The 20,157-nt window shown below is 41.7% G+C and overlaps 1 protein-coding gene across 2 annotated transcripts in view; it reads left to right on the forward strand.

Moving 5' to 3' along the window:
- Window positions 1–20,157, forward strand: part of camkk1a (calcium/calmodulin-dependent protein kinase kinase 1, alpha a) — a 66,467-nt gene that overhangs the window by 31,837 nt on the left and 14,473 nt on the right. For both annotated transcript variants that reach the window (XM_068729487.1, XM_068729488.1), the window contains exons 2-6: window positions 4,540–4,982; window positions 10,608–10,655; window positions 12,988–13,041; window positions 17,197–17,248; window positions 17,803–17,936. In XM_068729487.1, coding sequence (XP_068585588.1) covers window positions 4,650–4,982; window positions 10,608–10,655; window positions 12,988–13,041; window positions 17,197–17,248; window positions 17,803–17,936 — 621 coding nt within the window. In that variant the 5' untranslated portion in view covers window positions 4,540–4,649. The remainder of the gene's footprint in view (window positions 1–4,539; window positions 4,983–10,607; window positions 10,656–12,987; window positions 13,042–17,196; window positions 17,249–17,802; window positions 17,937–20,157) is intronic.

Genomic DNA, 20,157 nt, shown 5'->3' on the forward strand with positions numbered 1-20,157 from the left:
CACCGTGGGTGACTGGGGAGGTGAAGGATTTACAGTTGTTTATTGCAATGAATTGATGTCGGTCTGAGAGATATGAGGTGAACCAGGAGAGGGCAGTGCCAGTTATGCCAAGGGAGTACTGGAGACGTGAGAGGAGGATGGAGTGGTTGATAGTGTCGAAGGCGGCGCTGAGGTCAAGGAGGATGAGGATGGTGAGGAAGCCAGAGTCAGCAGAGAGAAGGATGTCATTTGTGATTTTCAGTAGGGCGGTTTCTGTGCTGTGTTTTGAACGGAAGCCGGATTGGAAGGGTTCGTAGAGATTATGGAGATTGAGGTGGGACTTGAGTTGTGATGCAACAGCTCTCTCAAGGACTTTGGAGAGGTAGGGGAGGTTGGAAATGGGCCAATAGTTGTTGGGGATGTCGGGGTCCTTTTTAATGCCGGCAAATCAACCTTCTCTACCAAGTTCAGTTTTTGTGCTTCTGTTCCTCATGTCTTTGTTTATCTGTTGACTTTTGTGTGTTAACATACGTGCTGGCCCGTCACGAACCTGTATTTAAAGTATTACTTCAGCTACTACTACTATTCACGTTCCCCTCAGGATGAATTGTAAAAAAGTTGGTGATCCTTTAACTCAGCGCCATCATCGGGTTTTATTTTGTTAAAAACTTTGGTTTATGACCTGCAAAACTAATGACATCCCCATCTACCACAGCTGTTTTTTGTGTTACACAAAGTCCCGCCTAGATTGATGGGAGTGTCACGAGTTTTAAAGATATTTACCAGAGTATTGGCCGGTTTTCACCTGGTGATGGCAATAAGTTAAGGGGTCACCAAGGGATCATGTACCCGTGCCATGAATGCCCATTCAAAATGTCATGGCAATCCATCCAATAGTTGTTAAGACCTTTCACTGAAAACCACACATGTGAATGTCATGGTGGCACGAAGTCAGTGGATCACCAATATTGCTAGCATTCATCCACTGGGAGAAATCCTACATACTGTCCCTTTATAAGATATTTCAGTCTGGACTGTCTGATCGACAACATTAGGCTCATATGAGATGAGTCCGGCCTGAATCGATCACTGGCGATCGCCGCACGATTCATGATGGTTAGATTAGTGGCCAAATTGATCCTAAATTGCTCTGACGTTATGCACACGTGGGCAACGTTGCCCTCACGAGACCGAGGAGCCAACAAACAACAAACGCCATGTTTTGTAGAAAATCCTAATTTTCTGTGGAATTGTAATATAAAAGTCTAAACCAGGGGTGCCTAATACGTAGTGTGGGTAGATCACATGCCATTAAAAAAAAATAGATGTCCTCATGGCATTTGCCACTTGATTGACGTACATGGCAGCCAGTCTGAGATCACGTCTTTTCTAAAAGACGGGTCACCACGTATGAACGGTCAACTGCAAAACTCTGGCGAGCTAATTAGTTAGCCTCCCAATTTATTTCTACTACAGAAGCTAAAGCTACAGCGCCGTGATTTGGGGAAATTCCAAAACCTCGCGTCAGAGCTGGAGACACAAGGGAAGCCATGTGCGCAACTTGACAGTGCGCGCTACACAGAGCAGATTGACAAGTGTCTGCCAGAGTTTGACAAACGCTTTCAAGACTTTGCTTTAGTCGAGCCATTCGCTACATTTATGTGCTGCACATTTTGGGAAGATATTGAGGTGATTCAAAAATTACAACGCTGTTTCACCTGAACTCGTCTGGAGTGGAGAATGAGATTTTGACACTACAGGCTGACATTCAACTGAAGTCCAGGGCTCATGGACAGTTTTGGAACTTACTCACAGAGGAAAAGTACCCAAACATGAGGAAATGTGCATATATATACATATATATATATATACATATATATATATATATATATACATATATACACATACATACATACACATACATACACACACACATACATACATACATACATACACACACACACATACATATATATATATATATATATATATACATATATATATATACATATATATACATATATATATATATATACATATATATACATATACATATATATATATATATATATATATATATATATACATATATACATATATATATATACATATATATATATACATACATATATACATATATATATATATATATATATATATATATATATATATATATATATATATATATATATATATACACACACACACACACACACAGTTGTGGTCAAAAGTTTACATACACTTGTAAAGAACATAATGTCATGGCTCTCTTGAGTTTCCCCGTTATTTCTACAACTCTGATTTTTCTCTGATAGAGTGATTGGAACAGATACTTCTTTGTCACAAAAAACATTCATGAAGTTTGGTTCTTTCATGACTTTATTATGGGTTAACAGAAAAAGTGATCAAATCTGCTGGGTCAAAAATATACATACAGCAGTGCTAATATTTGGTTACATGTCCCTTGGCCATTTTCACTTCAATTAGGCGCTTTTGGTAGCCATCCACAAGCTTCTGGCAAGCTTCTCGTTGAATCTTTGACCACTCCTCTTGACAGAATTGGTGCAGTTCAGTTAAATTTGATGGCTTTCTGACATGGACTTGTTTCTTCAGCATTGTCCACATGTTCTCAATGGGATTTAAGTCAGGACTTTGGGAAGGCCATTTTAAAACCCTAATTCTAGCCTGATTTAGCCATTCCATTACCACTTTTGATGTGTGTTTGGGGTCATTGTCCTGTTGGAACACCCAACTGCGCCCAAGACCCAACCTTCGGGCTGATGATTTTAGGTTATCCTGAAGAATTTGAAGGTAATCCTCCTTCTTCATTATCCCATTTACTCTCTGTAAAGCACCAGTTCCATTGGCAGCAAAACAGCCCCACAGCATAATACTACTACCACCACCGTGCTTGACGGTAGGCATGGTGTTCTTGGGGTTAAAGGCCTCACCTTTTCTTCTCCAAACATATTGCTGGGCATTGTGGCCAAACAGCTCGATTTTTGTTTCGTCTGACCACAGAACTTTCCTCCAGAAGGTCTTATCTTTGTCCATGTGATCAGCAGCAAACTTCAGTCGAGCCTTAAGGTGCCGCTTTTGGAGCAAGGGCTTCCTTCTTGCACGGCAGCCTCTCAGTCCATGGAGATGCAAAACACGCTTGACTGTGGACACTGACACCTGTGTTCCAGCAGCTTCTAATTCTTGGCAGATCTGCTTTTTGGTGGTTCTCGGTTGACTCTTCACCCTCCTGACCAATTTTCACCAAAATTGCTAATTCATGTTGCTGTATGTATATTTTTGACCCAGCAGATTTTGTCACTTTTTCTGTTAACCCATAATAAAGTCATGAAAGAACCAAACTTCATGAATGTTTTTTGTGACAAAGAAGTATCTGTTCCAATCACTCTATCAGAGAAAAATCAGAGTTGTAGAAATAACTGGAAACTCAAGAGAGCCATGACATTATGTTCTTTACAAGTGTATGTAAACTTTTGACCACAACTGTATATATAATATATATATATATATAATATATATATATATATATATATATTATATATATATATATATATTATATATATATATATTTGGTCCATGTTTGGTGCTGCCCGACTCACTTTGCCAAGGGGCGAATTTGAAGCCACCGCGTCTGTTTCGATCAGGGCCTTTAATGACTTCGGTGATCCCATTACTTTTCCTCTAGCGCCACCAACAGGACATTTGTGGTTTTCAGTGAAATATCTCAACCATGAAATTTGGTTTGGACTAGGGATGCATCAATCTGACTTTTTCATTCACAATACTGTTAGCGATACCTGAGCTTTGGGTAGCAGCCGATACCGAGTATCCATCCGATACCAGTGTTTGATTGATAAGCTGTGTGGAAGAGACTGGGAACCTTCTTTTATGTGGAAGGCAACATCAGGCTTAACCTCAACATTGCTTTCCTAACTTTGTCAAACATATTGTAACAATTAAAGACATAGATATGAAATTACTTAATTGTTATTTATTAAAATAATGGTATCCGATACCAGATTGGCCTATTGTCACAGATACCCGATCAAGCTAGTTGAGTCTGTATCGTACCAGTATCAGATATCAGTATCTGTTGGTGCATCTCTAGTACAAACATGTACTTATGACATGTATTTATGTTCCCACTAGGCTGAATTGTAATAACTATGTGTTCATTTAGTGCCATCATCAGGTCTTAATGTGTCCAGTTGTTTTGGTTTATGACCAAATGTGCATTTTCATCAGCTTCAGCTTTGTGATTAGTTAAAGTTAGCACGCAAATATTATAGCTGCTAGACATCACGTTAACGTCGTCATTGTGAGTATGCTAGCATGCTTACCTTTTAGCATGAAGCCAGTATATCCTCACAGAGCCAGTACCATTGCTGTATTCTTGTAATTATGTGAGGAAAAAACAAACAATGCGTGAAGTCAAGTTTGACAAGAATTTAAAATCAAAATGAATGTACGAAATGATTTTTCGTGATCGATGTGTAGATATTGAACTCCTCTTCAGCTGACTGAGTATTTTTTTCTTTCCAGCTCTGGTGGGACGCTGAGCGTGGCGACCGGAGGCTGGCTCGGGTCACGTTGATGTTGGTGGGCGATCCCCGGTACTTTCCCCGCCACTTGCTCCTGCGCCCCCACCCGCCATGGCAATGAGCAGTGACCCTGGCCGCGAGAGGCCGGACCCCGACTCTGACAAACAGACCGGCAGTCTCTCGGACATCATGGCTGCCATGACGACGGAAGACTCGGACGGCTCCGCCGCCAACGGCGTGAGGAACGGCGGGGCTCAGCAGGACGGGGCTCAGGCCAAGAGGACCCGTGCGTTGCGGCCTCACCTGACCGGGAGGAAGCTGTCACTGCAGGAGAGAGGCACGTACCGATCGTCGGGCCCCGGAGGAGGATACATGCATGTGTCTCCTCGTGTGGCTCGCAGGCCCACTGTGGAGTCTAAACGCGTGTCCATATCAGACGCCCAGGTGAGGAATTCATATTAAATAATAATCAATAAATAACCACCAACAAGGCCTGAAGCTGCACAAGAAAGGATTCTGGTCACACTGTTCATAGATAAGTCATCTAGGGCAGTGTAGAAAACCTTGACTCTTTCACCTTAAACACACATCGTCTCTAAATTGACCGTCACCTGCAATCCACCAAAATGAGAGAAAGCAGCTCTGTTGCGCTTACGACAGCAGTTGTCATAATTGGATACGAGCACCGTATCGCTCAAGATCTGTGCATTATCACCGGAGAAAGAGGAGCAGAAGACCAGCGGACAACATGACAGGGAGAGCGAAGCGTGAGCCGGTTCTTGCACACTAGTCTCCCGTTAGCACCCATCATGGAAACATGCCTCTGCGTATGAGCTGGTTTTTATTAATGCCTCATCATCCCAGCTCCTGTCACGGATGTGCAGCCCGTATATTACTCCACACTCTGCTATGCGAGAGTATTTTGTTCTGACGTTGGCTTTGCCGAGATCACCTTTGACCGTTTCATCAGATGGACATGAAATGCCTTCTGGCCAGCACCGTTAACGAAGTGAGGGGGTGGGAGCAGCTATTGATTTGTCCGAGTAATCATTTTGGAGCGTTTCTACTCGTTTCCCTGTGTGCACATCTGTCTGTTTGTAGAAATGATGAGAAATTTGATACAACATTGGTGAAAGGTAATACCTTTTTTTTGTATTGTATTTTAGATACTGTGGTTTTAGATTTAGTTTGTTCAGGCTTGTACACAGTCACCTCATGTCGTCTCGCTGGCTGTTACGCTGGGAACTCCACATGTTGCATTTGTTTACTGCACCTCTGGTAAAGGAGATGGAGTTTCCACCTGCTTTATCGCCTGCTTTCCCAGCATTTGAGGGAGGCAAGAGTGAGCTGACAAGCCCACAGTGATGGACACACCATATCAAAACTGTAGATGCGCTGGATGCCAACTCATTGGTTTCGAAACATCTCGGTAAAGGACTGCAATTGAAAAACACTGGCATATTTAAAGAGATGTTGATTAATGTGCATTGTAAAGTTGTGGCATACATTTTGGCGGTGTGTTATCAGCATACATTCTAGTAATTACAATTAAAGCTACTGGACTCTTTTTGTCTGCTTACTGTACCTGAAGATTGTGTAAGTGATGATGTTTCGTTACTCTGCAGTTATGTAGCACCTTGAAGAAATTTTCATTGACATTTTGGGAGATTTACTTTATTGTCGAGACTTGGATGCATAGATTGATACGACTCTGTCTTAATGCTAAATATTACGGTAGAGCCGGGAGACGCTTAGCTTAGCTTAGCTTAGCGCAAAGACTGGAAACAGGGAACAGGCTAGCTTTCTTCTCTCAAATGGTAAAAAAAATCCACCTTCAAGCACCTCAAAAGAATCTTTATTAACGTAACGTTGCCAGACAACCAGTGGAGACTCTTGGAAGTCACTGTGTCCGGCCACAAAATCTTCCCGCATGTAGTCCCACAACTTCCTGTAAAACTACTGTTTTTACATTTAGGTTTTTGTATGGTATAAACAACCAAGATATGAAATGTTTTAGTGAGCTTTAGAGGGGCTGGCACATGGATGACAGAACCCGGGTAGCTTTTGTGCTAGCTAAGCTAACCAGCTGCTGGTGGTAGCTTCATATTTAGTGTACAGACAGCAGAGGTATTGATCCTCTAACTAAAAAGGTGAATAAACATTTGTTTGTTTTTGAATTATTACTTAAAACTGTACCTATGGAGACAGTTGTCATCAATAATGATGAGTATCATTATTCAGATAGCATTGGGAAACGTGCAGCTGAAAACCTGCATATTGTGCTTCCCCATGAAAACTAAGAGGTCGCTGCAGGTGACAGCCAGATCTCCATTTTCCTCTGACTTTTTCCAATTCAGACTGAGCATTAAATATTCATGAAAGCTGCCAGGATTTGGAACCCCTCTGAATTTAACAGACTGCTGCCACAGACTCGCAGACCTGCCATTGTGTCCTCTCCTATCTGAAAATGGAGTCGCAGCTTCCTGCACTGAACCTTGAAAAGGAACTCATGTCGCTTGAATTTCCCCAGCTCTCAGAGAGAGAGAGAGAGAGAGAGAGAGAGAGAGAGAGAGAGAGAGAGAGAGAGAGAGAGAGAGAGAGAGAGAGAGAGAGAATTTCTTGCATGCTCAAACTTCCGTTATGGCTGACATTTTGAGTGTATTCTTACTTCATATATCAGCAGTTACCACAGTGGGGAAATATATAAGAATTGCACACACATGCATGTTACTTTTATCTCCCCACCATCAATATAGACATAAAAATGTCCTCCCTGACAATTTGGGAAGTCCCGTACTGAGCCACATGAGGAAACACTGTGTGTGTGTGTATATAGCCTATATAATGTTTTAATTAAAGCACCGAAGCTTCTTGCTCCCTTTGTTTTCTCTGTGTGTTGCATGGAACTCTTTTTTTTTCTTCTGATGAATCCCCCCCTCTGCTCGTATTTGTATTCACGGTCACTTTGTATTACACCAAAATGGAAAAAGGAATAGAAATGACCATGATGATGTTGGAAACTAATTGACAGTGTGAACTGTGTGAGCTGTCAGCGTTAGAGCTCGCATTGATGAGTCTCTTTTGGAAGTTTCCTCTGAAAAGTTCACACAGTCTTGTACTTTGTATCCGTTACGTCCGACTAATTGTGTATTAAAATAAGCAGCGGCGGAAGAAGTTTGAGGATTAGTAACTTTGGCAGCCCCGCGGGCAAAGATGAGTGTCGCTGTCTGTTCGTCTTCACAGTACATTAGCACAGTAAAGGATGTGCTTATAGAACCAAATAAATACGTGCGTGTTCCTTTGATATTTCATCTTTAAGTAAATAGTCATCTTTCCTCCCAAGGACATTTTGCACCGTTCTATCAAAATTCATGTTAAAATGACAGGATGAGGAAATGACTTCACACTTACAGGCTTTAAGTACTGTCAAACACAAGTTCCCGTTTTATTACGTACTTCCTGAGGCTCATTATTTGCCATTAAAACGAAATTCATGGCCATTGATTTTGGACGCCACAGTGATGCATTTGTTATGCACTGATATTGATCATAGCTGAGTGATGGATGGAGAGGTGTGGGTGGAGAGCCTGGTATGGATCAGACACGGTGCAGGACAGACTGTAATGTGAATGGAATAGAGGAGATGAGAGGTGGGTGTGTTGCATACTGAGGGAAAGACTGCAGGGCTGCACTGGTAGCAGTCCAACGCGACAGTGTGACCGAGACAGCCCCTCTAAAGATTTATCGTGGCCCAGCGAAGCGTCTGACTTTGAATCGTGTGCATGTGTGTATTTAAGGCATTTCTGCACGGCCCTCTTTAGCCATCGGTCCTTACCGAGTATTAACTGCAGTGCAGTGCCTTCCGAGTATGTGCTGGTAAACTGTGAACCCAGTAGAAGGAAGCCCGCTCAGACAATCCCTCCTACTGCTCTTTTCTTTGGATCCTCCTGAAGCATGCGCGGTGTCAGCCCCGTTTCTAGGCGGGGAAGTCGTTCGCACCTAACACGGTGGTTACTCCGTCGGCTGTCGCACCTGCTAGGATATACGTTCCTTTTTGAGGTGTTGGAACAAAACCTTCGGCCTTTTATCTCACCCCGTAGCTAAATCGTTAGGATTTCGGATTAATTGTCTTCTTGAAATTCTTTTACGGCTATTGCCCTAGGCGTTCTTAATGGGATGCAACCCTAGCACCCTGTATGTAATAGTTATGTACTTCGTCTGTACTTTACTATTGCCTATTGTGAACATTCTCACCATTTTATGACTAACACTGCCAAGTCTTCACTCAGGGTACTTACCCTAAGCTCCTCTGCATGCTTCAGTCGTCACTTCTGATCACACCATCAACGGACAGGGGAAGAGGGTTACATTGTTTAAAAGACCAGAATACTTTGTTTGCTTCAGACACTTACAAAATGTAAGTTTTTAAGTTTTTCACACAAAAATCACATACAACAATTTCAATTCAATGAAACAGTCATAGTGCTACAATACTAACTAATTCTAACACTCCTACTTTAAGGAGTTCGCCTCTTTATCAGTTTACACTGATTTTGCTATGAGGTATATCTAGTCTCTATCCTGGAAATCTCCCCCTTTCTCTTCTCTCTGCTCTGCTGTCTCTGCATGTTTTTGCTGGAGTTTTGCAGGCTCTCTCTGTTTGCTCTGTCTGTGAGTTTTTTCTTCTTCTTTTTTTTAAGTGGGTAAGATAGCATAAGTGTCTTCTACCCCCACTTCTAAGGGGGTAAGACCGTAGAAGGGTCTTCTTGTCCTTTATTCTAAGGGGGATAAGACCCCTAAGTCTAGATGGGGGGAAAAAGCCCAAACTCACAGATTCTCTGCTTCTTTTTATGCTGCTAAAAAGCTGGCACCTCCTTCAGGCTAATGCCTAACTCACATGAAGCCTCCTCTCTAAGTCAGACACAGAAGGTAACTGGTTTGATCCTGTTCAGACGAGGAAGTAGTGTATACGTTTAGAGTGACTACTTTATATAAGGCATATATGCAGTTTATATGTTTAATCATATCTATCAAAAAGTAAAGCAAGTTATAGGTTTAATCACTTCTATCAAAAATGAAAAAGGTTTATAGGTTCAATGGTTATACGTTGATTCAAAAAGGTTACAGGTTGTAACAGTTATACTTTTATACTTTCATACTTTTCTACGATCTTTCAACACTCCCCATTTGCCTTTTCCTTAATCCTTCACCGACTTATTTTCTTTATTCTCTTCGTCTCCTTTTCAACCAATCAAAGTGATCCTTTTCTAAAAGTTCTTCCCCTGCTTCACCTACCAAAGCCTCGTCTCCTATTCTATCTCTCTTCTCTTTGTGGTAATCCCTGCCCACAGTACTTGACACCGTTGTTGCCTACAGTGCATAACCCTCCAATGCTCAATCCTTATATCTAAAGCAGAAATGCTCAGTACCGGGCTACATAAACGGCGTATTATGTAACCAACTACATAATGCCGTATTTCCTAAAATACCTTGCCTGGTGGCGAGTGAAGTCCAGCCCTACGCCACACCAGTCTGTTTTGTTACATCTGTGTTCTCCGACCTCCTCTCTTGCTTTAAACACATCCTAATATCAAGCCTCAGGCACTGGTTCTGCTCTCACACAGACACACACACACACACACACACACACACACACACACACTAAGACATAGCCCTCAGCACACCTCTGTGAAATGCTCCCCACCATCAAAGAACCCCCCCCTCGGTCCTGCTGTGGTGTGCTCTCCTCTGCCGTGCCCCTGGCTGACTCTGTGCTGTAGCAGTGGTTGCTATGGAACTGCAAATCACCCATTTAAGCAGTAGCACTCTAATGGATTTTTCAGACAGTAAACAGAAACTACAGACTGCGTCGTTGCCTACATCTCAGAAATAAATGACTCTCTCCACACATATATACACACAACACACTGGGGACATTTGTTCCCGTACCAAAAAGGTGGCCATATTTCTCTTTGCTTTATGTGATGGAAGTGTTCTGTCATGTTTTTTTGTTTTTTTTCAATGAATTAGTTCCTCATGTCCACGCCTTTTCTCTCCCCTCCCTCACAGGACTGTATCCAGTTGAACCAGTATAAGCTGAAGAGTGAGATTGGAAAGGTAAGTTTGTCGGTTTTCTGCCGTTTGTTTAATTTGGAGAGCTTTTAGGAAAATAGCAGCAGCTTTGAGGGGATTGACCCTTTGCTCAATTTATCTGTTAAGTGAGAAAAATCACGTTCGCAGCATGTCCATACTAAAAGTTGTGAGTTCTCTATATTATAATGCTTGATTGTTACATTTTACAAGTAAAATATAATCATAACATAAATAATAATAAAATATACAACGTAGAAAGGAGGGCTTGTTTTTGGAACTGGTCAGGTGAAAACCACCTATCCACCTGGGAAGTGTAAGAATCTACACAATATGAATCATGATACAGGGTTAAACAATTACATTTGGTGATATTGCGATATGCAGTTTTTTTGAATGCCTCTGTGCCTGCGATAGCCATGGCCAGAGGCATTATATTATTTGGTTGCATCATTCCGGTCCACAATATTTATTTTTTTACACCCCTACTATCCACCCACAGTATAGTTAGTTATACATACTTGAAAACTAGCTAGTTCAAAACAGTCCAGTACAATTCTGCGTTGTTGGCCACATCTACCTTTTGTACTTGCTCTAACTGTCCTTTTCTAGAATATGTTAAACAGCCACGCCACCAGCGCTAAGACTGTACTAAGGCACAGCAGTGCTTTGAGCTAAATGCTAACATCAGCATGCTAACATGCTGACAGTCACAATGACGACATGTTGATGTTAAATTTTCTATATATACGGGACTCAGAGCATTAATATAGCAGCAAGCCACTGTTAGCTCTGTCAGCACTATTGCTGTTGTTTGCAGAGTTCTTGCTGTTGGCAGAGTTAGCTGTTAGCAGCTGGCTTCATGTTGAGAGCCGTGTGGAGGCAATATATGCTGTTTATTCTGTATGGAGCAATGCCACTTACCTTAGTTTAATATATTAGCATTGTAACATTTTCTCATCAGTGCTGAACACAAAGTACAGCTGAAGTTGAGGGGGATTTAAACCTTATGGTGGTGCCTGATGAAAAGTCCGGGGATCACCAAAGTCATTCGGATTTATCCTCTGGGGACTTTGAATGTCTGTACAACATTGTATGGCAATTCATCTAATAGAGATATTTCGGTCTACACTGAAGTGGATGGACCGACCAACTCTGCCCTACCGAGAGCCATGCCTCTAGCATGGCTACCAAAGACGAAATGTCTCAGATTGACGAAACACTAGATTGGATATCGTAAGGAGCAGGAAATAAGAAATGCAAAATCCAAAGTGTGCGATAGAAAGTAATGTTGTATGCTGCAGCATTTCAAACTTCACAGGAGACACTGAGCAGCAGCATTACTAAATCTGTCAGCACACAAGATCGACTCAAGTTTTGCATTTCAAAAAGCGACGCTTGGAGAATAAACACTTTTTGTGGTGAACACATGGGGGAATTCACTGTGGCAGCAACCAAGATGAAAATTGAAGAAACTGGCAAATTGAAAAGGGCGAAGTGCTGTTTTTAGATTATCGAACAGCAGTCAAAGGGCCCATTAACAGCAGACATATTGATGGATAAAGCAGTAGATTTTAAAGAGGGGGAAAATGAGTATCAGACGGAGATTTATATGTTCAAATGTTCAAGTTTGTTTTCAGGAATGAAACTGTAGTATCAAACCCTCTCTACTCGAAAAACATATGTCAGGAGTTAACACAGTGGATAACAACCTACAGGGGAAACACAAATTCTTTTGATTTGTGACATTTATAAAACCTTGTCACCTAAGTTTGCGCGTGCTGACTAAAGCTCACAGATGGCCTTTTGTCCGTCCACACGACCACTTTCTTCTAATGTGTAGACACTTGACCATCAGCCAGCTGGCAAATTTGGCTGTAAAAGACATCAAAGGTGATACAACTCGCTTTATTTCATTTCTGTGAGTGTTAGTAGTGTTAGGCTACTTGTTTGCACTTATCAAGAGAGACAACCATGCTCTGAAAAAATAAGGTTTATGATGGCAAGCACAAACATCCTGGGGCTGTGTGTGTGTGTGTGTGTGTGTGTGTGTGTGTGTGTGTGTGTGTGTGTGTGTGTGTGTGTGTGTGTGTGTGTGTGTGTGTGTGTGTGTGTGTGTGTGGGAGGAGCCATTCTGTGCTGCCAAAGAATACATTTTTTTTGTTTTTGAATGGAAACTGTGCTGTCTTCAAAACATTCTGTCAGTGTGATGCCGCTGTCTGTTTCTCAAAGTGATGCCTTTGGTATCAGTTTTATTCTTTTTAATCTGGAGCTGAACCACAAAACGTACTGTCTTAAGTGTAGCTGTGAACGAGTGTGTCCAGATATGAAAATTAACCTGTCTGTCGTTGCATTGCAGGGCTCCTACGGTGTGGTCAAACTCGCCTACAATGAGGACGATGACAAACATTACGTAAGTCAACGCAATCGTTTCACATTTCAGCAACTTCTCTGGAATTAGCAGTCCCTCAGCCACATAGCCACAGCTCTCCTCTGATTCTTCATCAAGCCTCTCAGCCTCTATTGTCTAGACAGAAGAGCTTAACACCAGTGCTATTGATTTTTTCATTTTTTTCCCCCACATGGTTGTTTGCTGTGAGTTCCATCCCCTCAAATTGCATCAGTTGCCTTTGACGAAACTTGGGAAATGAAAGTGGCTGGTCAAAGTGCATCCAAGACTCTGTTATGTATCTTCAAAGCGGTGCTGCTGGTGCTTCGTGTGCCGAGTACGGCTGCTTTGAGGTCAGTTCTCTAGGGACAGTCTGGATATGAGCCGGCCTGCTGACAAGAGGTCATTTTAGGCGTTTCCGTCGAGGGGATTTGCCCAGCACACTCGGCCCCTCCAATTGTAAGCCGTTTTTTTATGTGTGAACACAACTAAGCCGCCCTGAACAGTAACAACAATAAAAGTGTTTGGATGAGTCATGTCGACGAAAGCTGCCAGCCCTGGTTGGGTTTAAGATGTACTTTTGAACTGGAGCCAGTAAGAGCTATGAGCTGAACGCAAGCCGGTATTGAAAACGCCAGCTTGTAAAATGGGCCTTACATAAACAGGAGTTTATGTAAGGACACAGATGAGCCGTATAACATGAGCAAATTGTTATAACAAGGGATTTTTTTATATAGACTCTACCCTCTGGAGGAATAATGACATGCGGCTTTAAATGATGGTGACCTGTCCGAGAAATTGCATTTTAACAATTGCCAGCAGTAAAAACAGCTTGTAAGAATCGTAAAGATGTCCGGTTTGCCCTTTTTCATCACCATGGTCTTGGTTTACCCAACATGTTAAATCGTAGTCGTTCCGTAGCCTTAAAGGGGCACTCCTCTGATTTTTTAAATTTTATTTGGCACCTGACTGGAGAATTGAGAACTATTTATCTAGATGTACCCAACTCCTTGTATTCACATGCAGAAGTGTATTGAAACATTTTACATTTACATTTTATTTTTTGTGGATTTCCAAGAATTTTTGTTAAAATTTGCACTACGTGTGGATGAAAACATGACAAAAGTGCTTTGCTTTGTAACAAACCTTACTCTTCCCACACTACAAAAAAGGTTTCCCTTTAAAATCACCAAAACATATTAGCAGTATATAAACATATTTTCTCAGAGACAGGTGCAAACTGTCGTCAGAATCACCAAGTCTGAAACCACAGAATCCTGAACATGGAAAAACTTATGTCCAGTGCAACACATTCTTTCCTCCTCCTCCATCCGCCCCATCTGCCCTCAGTGTCTCTGTGTGTGCAGACGTATATAAAGCCCTCATGTTTACTGTGTGCTTAGTTTTTCTTGTTGTGCTTCTTAGTTCCTGGTCTGTGCAATCTTGCATTTGATGCCGATTGTTGATGCCGATTGTTGATACCAACGGTAAACGTTAACTTCTGGGACAAACTGCGGCTCATTGCAGGCCGGCTCAAATGACGGCGGAAATAACAATGACAGGTATCAGGAGAGGAGCAGATGAGTAATGACGGCATGGAAGGGTGAATCCATTTCCTGGCAATCTGAGTTGGTCTCCCACAAAACTGATTGGATATTTGCACGCGACGCATCTGCAGTGCACACATACCATACTGAAGGAAAATGATCTCTAGTAGTTCAGCTGTATTTACCTGGTACACATGGGCTTTTTTTCTTAAAAAGATATAATGAGGATTATTAAGTAGAAATAACCATTTTTTTAAATTATGTATTTTCATATTAAGTTGTAGCCCTTAATGTTGATGCCAGGTTCTCAAACTGCTAATGAAAACACTGATGGATATTTACAGTATGTTGATAATGCAACCATGGTCAGTTTTAAAGGTGCTAAATTAGATTTTCTGAGCATTAATACAGCAGCAAAGAACTGTTTGCTGTGTAAAGATATAGTGGAGTAATGTCTACCTCAGCAGAGAATGAAGTTGCTCTCTCTGTGTGTTGTTAGCTGAGCTTCTCTGTGCTCTGTTTACGTAGCTGGACTGGCCGTGCGTGCATTTTAGTGTATTTGATTCAACTGGCTAGCTTATAGCCGCTGCTTCGCACTGCGCTAAGCCAGTTACGGCTGATAAGGACGGCGTCGCTGCGAGAGCGTAGCGCCGACCCTCCGGTTCCTCCTCAGTTAAATTCTGCTAGTTCTGTCAGCACTGTTGCCGTTGTTTGCGCTGTTAACGATGTTAGCCTCTAGCCGCTGCCATGTTGAGAGCATATGTGCACCTTTTTAGGATGAATGAAAATGCCATTGGATTGACTAATTTGAAGACTTATTCTTTCTTATCTCTTCCAAGTAGGTGTTGGAAACCATGTTTTATTGTCCAACGTATCAACAGAATACTGAAGGTCTTTGAATCCTGCATGTGTTTGTTGTGGCGTCCTAGTTATCTGCCGGATTCATGGATGGACTGTTTAGATTTTGGTGGTCTAAGGTCACTGTGACCGTACAACACGTTTGAGCTAATCATGACAATTTTCATGCAACTGTCTAATAAGATAAGATGAGGAAGTGGTGACATTTTGGACAGACATGGATATAAACTGCATCTTGACTGGTTGGAGGAGGCATACAACCATGAGGCGATGATTCTAGTTTTTACTTTTCTACTTTGTGGACTAACAAATCAGTAAATTGCATTCACTTTAAAAATAATAATAATAGTGGTAATCTGAATCAATGAAGCCCATTGTTGTATAAACTGAAATCTTAAGGGCTTTATAGTTATAATCATATTATTTTGTTATACTATTATCATCAGCATTTTTTCGCAATAGCCATTCTGTCTGTCTGGTAGTTTTCATTGTTAGTGGCAGAGTCCGCCATTCCCACACGGATGAGCTTTGTTTGCTCTAATTAGCATAAGCTAAGTGACCTGAGGAGCTTAATCACACCCTGACGTCAACACTAAGAAAATATAATTTTTTGGGTGTAACATTCTTGATTTTCATCTCTGAGCAAACTTAAGGCTTTTTTACTCAGAGGACTTGTTTGTCTACACATTTGAGTTTTGAGTGCTGAATAATTCAGAAATGGCACCGTGAGGGAACAATATGGAGACTGACATCATTCTTAAACCTTTTTATATGACACCTCCTACAAAATAAAGGTCCTGCTGTCATACTTTTGGCTGCCTTTGATCATCACCACATACCACTCACCAATACCTCCTTAGCACATCATTAGAACTGAGCTCACATAACCTCTTATATTGTGTTTTCTTTGTTTAAAGTCATTCCCAATTTCATGTTTGGTGAAATACATTTACTGTGAGTAAAACAGCAATGACACACCTTCACCTACCCACAGTCAGAATTTTAGCTTTTGAGATGAGGCTATTTACTGGAGCTTCACCATAATGAACTCTGGTGTGAATAATGTAATTGTCTGAGTACAGCAACATGAACGTTACAACCGAAATAGCTGCAATAATTCTGAATATTGCTCTCTGAAGATAATGTTTGATGACTGTGGCTGAGTCATTTACCAACCTCCCACAAGTCTACACACACACACACACACACACACACACACACACACACACACACACACACACACACACACACAATGGAATCTGTGTACAGCCAAGGATTCTTGCCAAACCTGGTTTCTGTCTTAAAAAGAAACTGCTTCCTCTTTTGCATAACCAATTCCTGGTAACGACACACACGCATACGCACACACATACACCAACACACATAGAGACACACACACACACACACACACACACACACAGCTGTCCTTTATAAACTGATTCATGCTCTTTTCATGAGAGATTTAGTTGCCTCAGGCTTTTACTCCTGACCTTTTTTTAAAAAAAAAAAGCGCCTAATAACACAGATATTCATCCATTGACTTTAAAACGTTCGTGTTTTTGGCTTTCATGAAGGCACATGTGAGAACACTGTACATTCACATTTCATATACATTTACAATACAGGTTTATTTTATTCTTTGGTATACCTGCTTTCAGCTCCTCGTTTTCTTTTCTGTTTTGTTATTAATCGTTGCTTGATGCATGACTTCTTCATTGTTAATACGAGCTGCATGTGAACACGCTGTGATCGAACTCATGTTCCTCTTTCCTAGGCCATGAAGTTGGTGTCCAAGAAGAAGTTGATGAAGCAGTGTGGTTTCCCACGTAAGTCCTTCTTCTATTCTCTAAAAACAGACACTCTGCCTGTACGAGTGTAATTGAGATTAGGTAACGTCCTAGTTAACGTCCTTTGTAAACAAACACCGAAGGGGTGTGTGTGTGTGTGTGTGTGTGTGTGTGTGTGTGTGTGTGTGTGTGTGTGTGTGTGTGTCATGTCGGGTTGAATGTCAGTTAATGACAGCATTTGGCAGCTACAAAAGCACACTGACATGTGACCTTTCAATGCAGCATGAGCCAACTAACAGAGCTCTTAACAAGTTAAATCATTCATCATGTAAAAGGGAACAGGTTTTCGAAACCGTGGCCCTAAAAGACAAACAACGAACACATTTCTTAAACTTCTCGAGGGGTTACTAGTTAAATATGTATTAATCCGCTGATACCAAATACCCGCAATGATTACACATCACACAAGCAAACCACAACCATAATACTCACAAACACCCTACCACATGTTTAGATCATTGTGTTAAATGATTGCTCCAATCAAGTGAATCACTTATCAAAGTTGCATGTGTGATTTGTGTGGCGGTCTGCAGGTCGCCCTCCCCCAAGGGGACCCAAGGCAGCCCAAGGAGAGCAGCCCAAAATCTTAGGACCCCTGGAGAGAGTCTACCAAGAGATTGCCATCCTTAAAAAACTGGACCATGTCAACATTGTCAAGCTGGTGGAGGTGAGAGCATCTCTATCCTCTGATTTTTATGTTAAACATGAAACAGTAAATGGTTGCATTGCAAAAAACTGAATACCCCTCCCTTTTTAAGCCTGAAGACGAACCTTCAACCAGCAAATGTATGCTGTCACTTCAACATAAAAGTCCAAAAGGCCCTGCCTACAGCCAGTGTTTGGTTTGTCCCTTGGAGGCTGCTGTAGAAACATGGCAGTCCCTCTGTGGAAGAGAACCTGCTCCTTATGTATATATGAAGGGCTCATTCTAAGTAAATGAAAACACAACTATTCGTAATGTCAGGTGATAATACATTAATGAAAACATAGTTATGAATATTATATTCCTTTTATGCTAATAGTTCTCCCAAAATGCTACACACTGGTCCTTCAACGGCCCATTAATGCTGGGAATTGGTCAAATTAGGTATGGTAATATTTTCTTGCTTATGTTGCTTGTTTTTTATTAATCTGTCAGTTTTAACTTGATAAGAACTCATTCAGGGTTCTTTGAAAAAAGCATTTTTGGACCCGGATAAGAATGGGCCCTAAGCAGTTTTTAGACATGCTACTGTACCAGCGGAGCACTAGGGATGACATCATGATGCGTCATTGACCAACAAAAGCCTGCTGTAAAGTCTATGGTGCAGTATTTTCCTGCTATTTAAAGGTTGCACTATTCGGATAGTAAGATGTGCCTATACTCTGCTTGTAACACACACAGGGACACGCCACAACACTCCTCCTCAGTTAAATAGGTTATCAGTGCATTTGCTTGCAAGTGCAAGTTGTTGATGGGACAGAAGATTGGGAGACGGAGGAGACATAGGGTCCACCGGCCAAAGACCGCATACCTGTCCCTTCCATTTTTTTTAAAATTAGGAGTTGGTAAGAAATGTACTCTTGCGATGGGGAAATGTGCCATTTCATAACAATTTGTCTGATAATGGCATGTGGACATCCACAACAGGCTTAAATCCATTGTAGTCAGGATTATCCTTTACCACTGTTTCTTCACATAACCTTTCTTGCTGTGTACCCTGACTTCCGCTTTGTATTTATGTCATGTCAGTTTCTATCAGACCCAAAAAAAGGTGGATAAACCCTGTGCTGCCAGGAAACAGGTGGGAGAAAAGAGATGAACCCTCCAGCACATCCATCACACTTCTATCATTGGACCTTTCATGATGTTTAGGCGACATATTCTGGGGGAAAAAAAACAAATCTTCCGCTCTGTAAATAGATTGTTAGGTTTGACAACAGCCAACACTCTCAAACTTGGGTCGAGCTGGGGAATTTTGAAGATGGATAGACTTTCTACAGAGGCGGTTGTTTATGAAAGCTGATTTTTGAGACGTGACTCAAGATGCCCTGCGCTCCCTTGCGATATCGTCAGAGTGTTTTTTTCATCTTGGGCAGATGGCGGGGGGTGGGGCGTCGTTATCGGGAGTCTACCTCAGGGAGCCAGTCGGTAGGAGAACTGTCTGGCTTGCTCTTGCGTTGAGAGAGTGCCAGAGTTTTTAAGTAAAAGCTGAGCACAGCTCCCGTGTGCTCGCTCCAGCAGTGAGGACACACACACATACACACACTCAACTTTTCCCTCCTTTGTCCGCCCCCACTCTCATAATGGGCATATGTAAGTGGGCAATGGCAAACACCTGCTCCATCTCTCTGTGTTCATCCATTTAAATGGGCTGTGCTTGGGTCAGGCTCACATGCATTATGGGTTTCCAAACTGATTCCTGTGAGACTGCATTCCGGTCCGTCTCATTAAGAATATACTTTTGAAACATGAAAGCCCACGCCGACAGATTAAATCTGATGACAGTGACATGGTCCTTTGTCACAGAGGGTTGGGAAGAGATCGACCACCATACTCGCCAAGGCATGCAGTTGTTATGAGAGTAGACACTTTAAAGTCCTAAGTATGTAATTGCCCATAAATCAAGAAACCTTTTTATGCATCTTAGGAACTGCATTAGTCAACACCTCCAACAATTACGAGCCTACTAATGGTTTGCACTTTGCACTCAACAGCTGATTTACCGCTAATAGCTTTTTGCGCTTTTAGAAAAACAATGGTGCAAAAAGAACAGTAGTATGTCTTACTGTATGAGTATGAGAACAAGTATTCAGCTATTGATATGGCCACGTTGAAACGGACTTGAGTAAAAAGTCTTTCGCTTGCTTCAGAGGAGATCCTGTCCTTGTTTTCCCGCTACTCTGTG

Source organism: Cebidichthys violaceus, unplaced genomic scaffold (genome assembly GCF_023349555.1).
Source record: "Cebidichthys violaceus isolate CVI_PGR_0920_01 unplaced genomic scaffold, fCebVio1.0.p SCAF_46, whole genome shotgun sequence".
Lineage (NCBI taxonomy): Eukaryota > Metazoa > Chordata > Actinopteri > Perciformes > Stichaeidae > Cebidichthys > Cebidichthys violaceus.